Here is a 9,815-nt window from a genome sequence, read left to right as displayed (position 1 = left end):
CTGGAACAGGCAGTTACGGTTCGGAACTGCCGGTTCCGGTTTTGGAAATTGCCGAACCAGAACCGAACCGCGAAGGTGTTTTGCGGTTACGGTCGGTTCCGAACCGACGATTTTTTTACGGTTTTTCACGGTTCCGAATTGCCGATTTTTTGCAGTTCTGGCTTGGTTTCACAGTTTTCCGGCGATTTTTTGCGGTTCCGGTTTGGAACCGTCCGCAACCAGCGGTTTCGGCTCGAAATCTTTTGAACTTGAACCGAACTACGATTCAAAAATCGACGGTTTCGGTTCGAGTAAATTCTCACGGTTTCGATTCGTAACCGTAATAGACGATTACAGTTTCGATGTTAACTGCCGGTTTGATAAACCTTGGATAGGTCTAGTTTCTCCTCCGATTCATGAATAGAGAAATGTGGTTTATTAACTCGGTTTAATCCTAGCTGTGATGCAGCTTTGAAATTATACTATAGTACTATATGCATTGAAACGCATCCATTCCTACTCTTTATGCCATGTTTATGGGGTCTATCCCACCTTGGGATTTGAGCCATTCACCCTATATATGCGTTGCTTTTTATATCGTCTTTAAAGAGACTTTTACAAAAGTGGCTCGCTTAGTTATGCAGTGGATATTTTCTTTGATCCATTTTTTCACGGTTTTCCACTGCAGATGCTTTAAAATTCAAAATGTTCACATTGCAGGACGTCCTAAACAAATACTCCTATCTGTAAATTCACGTCACATGAGTACATCAACACATATGGTGATATTACTACTCCCTCCGTCCCAAGATAAGCGAATCACATTTCTTTCTGGGACGTTCCAAGATAAGCGAGTCATTTCCTTTTTTTAGAATTCTCTCTCTTACTTTTTCTCTATAGTTTATTAACTTTCTTATTTTAATCATTTTCCACTTTACTAACAAAACCTCATTTCCTTAAATCTCGTGTTGAAAAGTTTTTGCTACTTATCTTGAGATGGAAGGAATATTACAGTATATTACTGTATGAGATTAGTTATTCATTTTTAATTTCACAAATCCATGGTATTGACATGACTTTTGTAAATGGAATATAATTATAAGCAAACAGAAGCAAGGAAGATAAAATCCGACAGCACAAAGACCAAGGATACCTAAAATCCCTGGAATCACAAAGGCAGACTCAGGAATCGGGCAGTTAAAACTAGTAGATAAAACAATACAAGAAACAAAATGCATGCACATACCAATTGAAGGTCTAGCTTCAACCCTAAATTCCAAACTTTGTCGCAATTGTTTAAGATGTACTACGAAGTATGAAGAACCAAGGATTGGGTAAAAGCTACTACTACATCAATTCCACACATATGACAATGTCAAATCTATCCACCCCTTGGCCCTTGGTTCAAATGATGTAGTAGAAAATACGATCAATGCACTGTTACACCTCAAACACAAAATCACTGTCATTGTTCACATTTTCTCACTGAGTTTCTTTCCTCAAAACGAAATGATAAAAGAGTAGTTACTCTTAAAAATCAGAGACAATCACTATTACTTACTTGCTGATAAAATGAGGTAAATCGAATTTGAAATACTTTTAGTTGATCTCCAACTTGGATATCAATATGAGATAATTAGGAATGTTAATCGGGTCAATCCAGCGGATTCCGAGCCAATATTCTACTCGGGTTGTAGGTTAATCGGGTGGGGCTAATTGGATTGTATTTTAATCGGTCATAAATATTCTATCCTAACCCTCAAAGCTTGGGTTTCGCACTAATTGGGCTACTACCGATAAAATTAATATGTGATTAATCCAACGCATAATGATGAAAAGTAGTTATAATTATGAATATATAAAACATTTAATTATACTAATTTTGAGATTTATATTTCAACTCAAATATGATTGAATGCTAATTTAAGATTTATAAATATATTTTGAGAATTTGAATTTAAAGTAGTACTCCGTGTTTAGAAATTAAAATATACTACTCCCTTTGTTTCCTATAACTAAAAACTTTGGAAATGGAAGGAGGAAGAGAAAAAAATGGATAAAATAAGAGAGGTGAAGCGAAAAATTAGTGAAATTAGTGTTAATGAATTGTGAGATCCATTTCATAAAATGAAAATTTTCTATTTTTAGGAAACAGACGAAAAAGAAAAGAATTTCTATTTTAAGAACATGGAGGGAATGGAATTTTAAAGTGAACTTGAATTTCCTAATTTATCGATCTATTATTGTACTCCTTCCGTTCCCTCATAGTTGAGGCAGAATTTTCGGCACGGAATTTGAAGATGGATGTTTAATGTGTTAAGTAAATAGATAAAAAAGTAATATAGAAAAAAGTAGAGAAAATAGAGTAGAAAGTAAATAAAGTAGAAAGAATAAAATAAGAGAGAGTAAAGTAAGAGTGAGAAAAAATGTTCATTATTACTCAACTTCCCAAAAATAAAAAAATGACTCAACTATTAGGAAAAGAGAGAGTATTAATAAAATTTTAATATATATATATATATATATATATATATATTTATTTTTAAATTATAATTTTTTTAGTTATTTATATTATAAAAATTATAAATAAAGTGTGGAATTAGATGTCAATAATAAACCGTAGTAGTTGTACCTAGGTCTAATCCACCGGGTTAGCCCATTAGATTTTGAGTCAGCTTTACTCATATTGCAAGCTATCGGGCTAAAAATTTCCAATTATATTTTCTAAATTTAGTTGTAATGACATTTCTAGAGACAGTCTCTATTAAGTTGCAAAAAATAAATGCAAGCTTGGGAGAAGATCACAATAACAAAAAACCGCAATACATAACAAGATTAGAGCTATTAAGTTGAAGATAAACTGCTATTTAGAGAAATTAAGCTGAAGATAAACCCAAATTAAACAGAAGGGGTATTAAATACACAAATATATTGGAATTCCAAAAATATAAACCTGAAGCAGCAAGAGCAAAAGAATAGAGTTAACCTTCACAAGCCAATTGAATTAGACAACTAGTACTTGTAGTACCGGAAGAGTGGAGTCTTTGTTAAACCTGAACATGAGATTTCAAATGAATTAGTACTTAATTCTGTAAATTGAAATTGATTTGGATTTCGGATTTCGGATTTCATACATACCGAAAATATGACCGGGGATCTCTCACACACACTACACCCAATCAAAAATGAAAAAATCTAAGCTTCATTTCTCCACCACAATCTCCTTCACACATCAAACAAATGTAGTTTGCACACCGCGCTTCTCTATCACACAACTGCACACTATATGCCCTCAACAAATCCTTTGATGGATTTCGCCTCCAAAACTACCTCCACTTTTTCTCCCCCATCTCATGGTGCTTCTCTTTCACCCCCCTCTTTTCTCACTTTCACTACCCCCAAAACGAGCTTTTTGGGGACCCAAACCTCCGCTCCGATGCTCTGTGAGGGTGCAATCCGCCATCAACGGTGCCGCCATCCTTTGGTACAAGCACGACCTTCGCATCGAAGACCACCCTGGCCTCATCGCCGCTTCCAAGCATCCAACTCTTGTTCCACTTTACGTATTTGATCCCCGTATTCTCTCACGTAAGCTACTGCTCGACTAAACACGCTTCAAACTTCTGTTCATTTATTTCTTAATTTTATTGGACCTTCTGTATTCGTTTCCAATTTTATTTTGAAGCATATAGTGCAATTAGTTGCTTGCTTTTCTCATTTATTTTGAAGCATATAGTCGCTTTACATGGCTAAAATGTTGAGTGCTTTGGATCCCAATAATGTGGCTCTATTTACTTGAATAATATGGTTAAGGTGTGTGATTGGTTTGTAGCTTGTTACAACTTCAACTCAATCTGCAAAAACTTCATATGCAGGATTCTCTGATGAAATGCTAGAACTTCTCCTCTTTGCTTTGGAGGACTTGAGGAGATTGCTAAAGGATAGGGGGTCCAATCTGATGATCAGGTTTGGAACTGCCGAAGATGTCATAACAAAATTGGTCAATGAGGTTGTTAAATTCGTTTAGTTTGCTCGTTCTAGTATGATAACATGTAGCTGTCGAGGACTGATGAGAGAATTTCGAGAGCAATTCTACTTAGTAGGAGTATATGTTATGTTCACACTGAGATTATAACAGGTCCAGGCTAGCGGTATTTTTGTAGAAGAAGAGGTGGAGTATGAGCTACGTGTAATGGTAGAAAATGTGAAGGAATCACTATCTACTTTATCTATCAAGGGAGGTAATCCTACGATTGTGATGTGGAGAACTCCATTTTATGATGTTCAGGTTAGCGGTATTTTTTAATTCAATTTAGATTTTGAATTCACTATTTTTGTAACTACTATATTTACTCGTCATCGTACTATAGTATCCTCCGTTGACACAGTGTTTATGTATCCCCTAGAATAGCACACACTAATATGACTCTGAATGGCCAATATTATTGTCATTGTGGTTGCATCATTATGTGGATAATCACATATATATATCTGTGATGTTTTTTTTAGAGTTCAAACGACCTGCCATCATCGTTTCATGACTTCCAAAAGCATAGGATATCTGTTTTACCTGGTCTTGAGCCCCCAATTTTGCCTGCTACTTTGACAGATTTGTCCTGGGGTGAGAGATTCATGTATTGTTCCTTTGTCCCCTTTCGTAATTGTTTATAAATTTTACTATCTGTTGAGATGTGGAGCACAATGTCTATGAATGGTTTAGGTATTTTTCCCACCATGATCGATCTGAAAGAATATCAATCAAAAAATGAATGGACTTCAATCAAAAAATTATCTGCTGAAAATATGCTGCAAAGAAAGAAGCAAAGAGGAAAAGTTGACTTGAAGTCAGCAGATAGGGAAGAAAAAGATGATAAACAATCTGTTAGTGAGACTTTCCAAAGAAAGAAACCAGAAAGATCGGCATTTGTAACAAGCCAAGGGAACTTTGCTGGAGGTGGTTCTGATCTTGTATTGAATGCTTTGGCCGCATATTTGAGATACCTGGAAGGAACTTCCCGAGATGAATATCAGGAGTAGGTCTCATAAATCGCTACGTTCATATTTCTTTGTGGCCTTCTCTTTCTTTAAACTCCCTCATTGCTATGTTTATATTTCTTTGAGCTTCTTTGTCAAAGCTAATATTTGAAGAACCATTGTTGCTTGATAACATCACATATTTCTTCATTGTTTTTGTGTAATCCATTCATTTGGTTCATGATATTGTCATCTAGTAAGCTGGAGAGAGACAATACCTTTTCAGACAGACCCAGAATACCTTTTTAGTAGGACGTCAAAGGTTTACAAATATTAAGGTTTTCTTCACTTGCAAGATATATAAATCCAATTTTCTTTAGTAATCCAGCATATTCAGCAATTTCGAATGATGTGCTATGGTGTTCTTTTGGTCTGATCAATGATATAGCTGACTTAGTAAGCTAAGTTATTGTTGCATACATCCTTGAGTTGAATGGGTTAAAATTGTTGTGAGCTGTTTCATGATGATCCAGTTTATAACTGGGCACAGTTTTGTACACAGAATATATTGCTGCATAACTCCATGCATTGGGCTTTCCTAAAACCAACTATTGTAGAATCCAGAAAGTTCACTACTAAGTTAGACCATGACAGCTTATGCGTTCCGCCATTTTTTTTTGCAGGGTACATGCAAAGCTACGTTTAGCTGAAAAACGTGAAGGAGCTTCATTTCAAGCCCTTTTTGGTTCTTCCCTTCTTCTTGGAACTGTTTCCAGAAGAAGAGTGTATTTTGAAGCTATCAAGTATGAGAAAGAACGGAATGGTGGATTTTTGTCACCATTTGGTTACTCCACAGCTACAGTGGCTGCAGCAATAAATACAGTGTCTTCCACAGAGGTAATAATGCTCAAAATTCATTTTGAGAAGTGAGATTGATTTATTTTTCCATTGATTGTGAGCTCAAGGCCTCAAGCACTTATTTTAAATAATAGTAGAAGACTATAAGCTAAAAAGATTTTTTATGTTATTTTCATCCACTTCTATTACATTGTAAAAGCTGTAGATAATTTAACCTTGAAAGGTTGAATCATCAATGGTTTCCTGACGACAGAGGAACTATAATAGTTAGGTTAACTGAGTTTCTCCTTACAAAATACGTATATAATTCTTGTTACCTTAAATAGCATGTTGATTATTGACCCTGATTTTTCTTCTATATCTTTCAACCTGGTGTTTTGGGTACAACTATTGGGCTCTAACCAAGAAAGATTAGAATTGTAGATATATTGCTGTCCATGATTACAAGGATATATCTTACATAAACTATTTGATTAAATCCTACTCCCTCCGTCCACCATTGAATGTCCCATATTGCCATTTTGGGATGTCCACCATTAAATATCCTATTTTACATTTACTATTTTTGATAAATGGACCCCGTCCACTATCTCATTCCACTCACATTTTATTATAAAACTAGGAATATGTATATAAGTAGGATCCACATTCCACAAACTTCTTCCACACACTTTACTTTACATTTCTAAAAGCTCGTGCGAGTCAAAGTGAGAACTTTAATCCCGGACAGGAGTATTAATTATAGTTAGATTGTACTGTCATAAAATATTGACCCAATCTTCCTTGGTATGAAATCTGGTAGTCATGCAAACATTCTGACATGAACTGTTCCTTTGGTAGTGGTATTGGCTTTTGACTCTGAAAGGCTACAAAAATGATGCAGACATTTTCCCAATTCGGATATGGAGATGGAATAACTATCTAATCCAAGTAAGTATCTGTGTATCCAGAATTTATGTTGAACTAGTGTATGCTTTTCATTAACGTTATCATTTACCAATAAGAATTGACTGCACTTTTTCAGTATACTGTTGCTGGTTGTGAAGGTCCGGCCGTTCTTCTTGTTCATGGTTTTGGTGCTTTTATGGAGCATTACAGGGATAATTTGTATCCCATAGCTGAAGATGGAAACAGGGTTTGGGCAATCACACTACTGGGATTTGGTAAATCAGAAAAACCGAACATCATTTACACTGAACTCATGTGGGCTGAACTGCTTCGGGACTTCATAATTGAGGTTGTTAGAGAGCCAGTGCATCTTGTTGGGAATTCAATTGGTGGTATGTCCTCCAACAGCTGCCTTTTTAAGCTGGCTGATCATACCAGTGGAAATGATCAAAAGAAAGATTAAGAAAAAAAAGAAGAGGGGGAAAGTCACACACTTGATACACTAATTGTAAAAAGTAACAAGAGTGAAATCAACAAAATGGCAGCTGCAGCACCAATAAATTTTTAAAGAAATAAAATGAAATTTAAAACAAGGATAAAGAAAATTCATGTTAATGCTCCCTGTCAATGAAGTGATGGAGAAGTGCAAGCCTTTCAATTTAGTCCATGTAGGAGTAATTGTTAACTGACAGTCACTTTATTTCAGGATATGCTGTTTCTGTAGTCGCTGGTCTTTGGCCTTTGTTAGCCAAGTCTGTTGTCCTTATGAATACTGCTGGGAATATTATCCCTGGGTATCTCCCTTTGGGTTATTCAGCTGTAAGCAACTCTGGAACTTGTGAATACTTGTTATTTCCCTGCAGTAGATAATTTCTCTGCATGTAGAATATATGTTATGATTGTAGATATTGCTTGTTAAGGAGCCTAATATAAAAATATTATGCTTCTATACATGCCCCATTATGAATTTATGTTTTCGATCTTAGTTGCTGAGAGGCAAATAAACTATGAAGGGGAGTTAATTAAGTGATAAAATATAGGATTGGGTATTTGAAGGATAAGATGGTCAAGCAAGCCCAAAACTAATCAATGCATCAAAGTATATAGTGGATTAGGTTGGACTATTATATCAATTCATTCTCTCACTCGAGGCGTGTTTACTTTTAGACTTTTAGTGATAGGATAGATCGAGTAAACATAGAATTGACTATTTGAAGAATAAGATGGTCAAACAAGCTCAAACTTCATCAATATATCAGAGTAAACAGTCATTTAACTTGAATTATTTAATCAATCCATCATATAATGCCTCCTTAATAGATAACTTCTAGGCTACTTTCTATCTTTCTTTCGTATTATTATGCCTATCTTCTTCTACCCGTGTAATTGAGAAGTATTACAGGATAGGCGAACTTCAGGAGCAGCGTGGTTGGGTGCTAGGCTCCTTTTGTTGTACTTGAGGTTTAATATCAAGAACATACTACGAAGCTTCTATCCAACAGTAAGGGCTGCCTTAGTTTGCTCCCTCCCTGTTTTATTGTCCTAGTATTGATTGCTAAAATCATGTCATGCAGGAAGCGAGAAGGGCTGATGATTGGCTTATAAACGAGATGACTAGAGCTGTATCCTATAGAAAACCTCTTCAGATTCCTCTTTTCTTTTCTTGTTAACAATGCTATTAGTTATATACATGCAAGACCTTAACATTATTTTGCAGTCACATGATCCCGGTGTGATATATGTCCTAGAAAGCATCTTCAGCTTCGATCTTTCACTTCCTCTGAATTATCTGTTGGAGGGATTCGAGAATAGGACACTTATAGTACAGGTGCTGATCTTATTTGAAATCTCCAAGGGACCTCTAATTTTGTAATTACTGTTCTCATTCTGAAAACAAGTGATTCCTCGTTTTGTTAGGGAATGAAGGATCCACTATCTGATTCAAGGTCGATGTTAGCCATGGTTAGAGAGCACTGCAAAGGGGTTGCCATTAAAGAAATAGATGCTGGTAATTTTACAGCGTTGCGTTTTTATGTTTTGCATCGTTCGACATTTTATAGGATGTTTATTCATTTTAGTGGTTCTAAATTGCCAGGACACTGCCCTCACGATGAGCTGCCAAGTGAAGTGAACTCGATCATCACTGAATGGGTGGCGGCGCTTGAACATCAAGTGTCTCCTGTTGCCTCAAAACAGTAGAATTAAAAGATCATTTACAGATTCATCTTAGTACACGGAAAATTGTTTTGAAAAAATTAATTAAAAGAAGTAAAACTGACATTGTTTTGAGAAATTGAATAAACCACAACTTTAATAGTAGTATTAAATAAAATCGTTGTTTCACGCGTAAAAAGAAGAATAATACTATGTAACACAGAAAAGCATTTTATTATGCTTTAAAGCATGAATACAGAAAACATAACATCTCTCAATCAAGATCTACATAACCAAAAATAACACAGGAAAAAGAAAGTGCGATGCTAATCAGCTTTGACATATTGAAAACATGTGAACCTTAACGTGGTGAGATCACGCTGTCATCACCGGAGATCGAAGAATTTAAGTCAACAAAGAAGGTGAGGCACAAAGAGCGTGACCATCTTTTGACGGACTATTGAGGGCGCCATCGAGGACATTGGTCAAGATGTTAGATGACAACATGAATATTACACCGGGTGATGGTGTGATGGATAGGTTCAGCCTGTTTCTGATGATAAGTCTCTTGTGGAAAACATGAAGTTCTCGATTGTTGTTGATTTGCTGGTAGAAGTATTGAGTATACGGTCCTATGTGCGAAGCTACGTCAGATGTGAGATCTAGGGGGTGAAAGTAGTCGACATGGGGGAGGCTTTTCGTGGCTAAGGTGGCTTTGGAAGAGGCATATCAGTATGCGGTTCTTCAGGGGCAATGGACTCTTGTTGGATGTAATTTGCATGTACGGACGTGGTCACATGGACAACGACCTTCCGAGTACATGACTCATCACCACTATCTGGGACGGCGTGGATACGTATTTCAGACCTCCCTCTTCACCTCTATCCATCGATCGGACATTATTACTATTATTGGTGTTCATTCGCATCGATTATAACATGGGTCGAATGCAAGCTGCAAGT

At 36.1% G+C, this 9,815-nt stretch overlaps 1 protein-coding gene across 1 annotated transcript; it reads left to right on the top strand.

Annotated features, from left to right (window-relative positions):
- The first annotated feature begins 3,160 nt into the window (after window positions 1-3,160).
- On the top strand, window positions 3,161-9,018 carry LOC125190209. The gene is made up of 14 exons (XM_048087433.1): window positions 3,161-3,567; window positions 3,855-3,988; window positions 4,118-4,267; window positions 4,489-4,600; window positions 4,700-5,012; window positions 5,637-5,850; window positions 6,652-6,741; window positions 6,836-7,091; window positions 7,406-7,518; window positions 8,102-8,200; window positions 8,274-8,321; window positions 8,417-8,527; window positions 8,617-8,707; window positions 8,795-9,018. The coding sequence occupies exons 1-14, from the start codon at window positions 3,333-3,335 to the stop codon at window positions 8,896-8,898; spliced, it is 2,070 nt and encodes a 689-aa protein (XP_047943390.1). The 5' UTR covers window positions 3,161-3,332; the 3' UTR covers window positions 8,899-9,018.
- The last annotated feature ends 797 nt before the right edge of the window (window positions 9,019-9,815 follow it).

Source organism: Salvia hispanica, chromosome 5 (genome assembly GCF_023119035.1).
Source record: "Salvia hispanica cultivar TCC Black 2014 chromosome 5, UniMelb_Shisp_WGS_1.0, whole genome shotgun sequence".
NCBI classification, from domain to species: domain Eukaryota; kingdom Viridiplantae; phylum Streptophyta; class Magnoliopsida; order Lamiales; family Lamiaceae; genus Salvia; species Salvia hispanica.
This window is presented reverse-complemented; position numbering and strand designations above follow the sequence as displayed.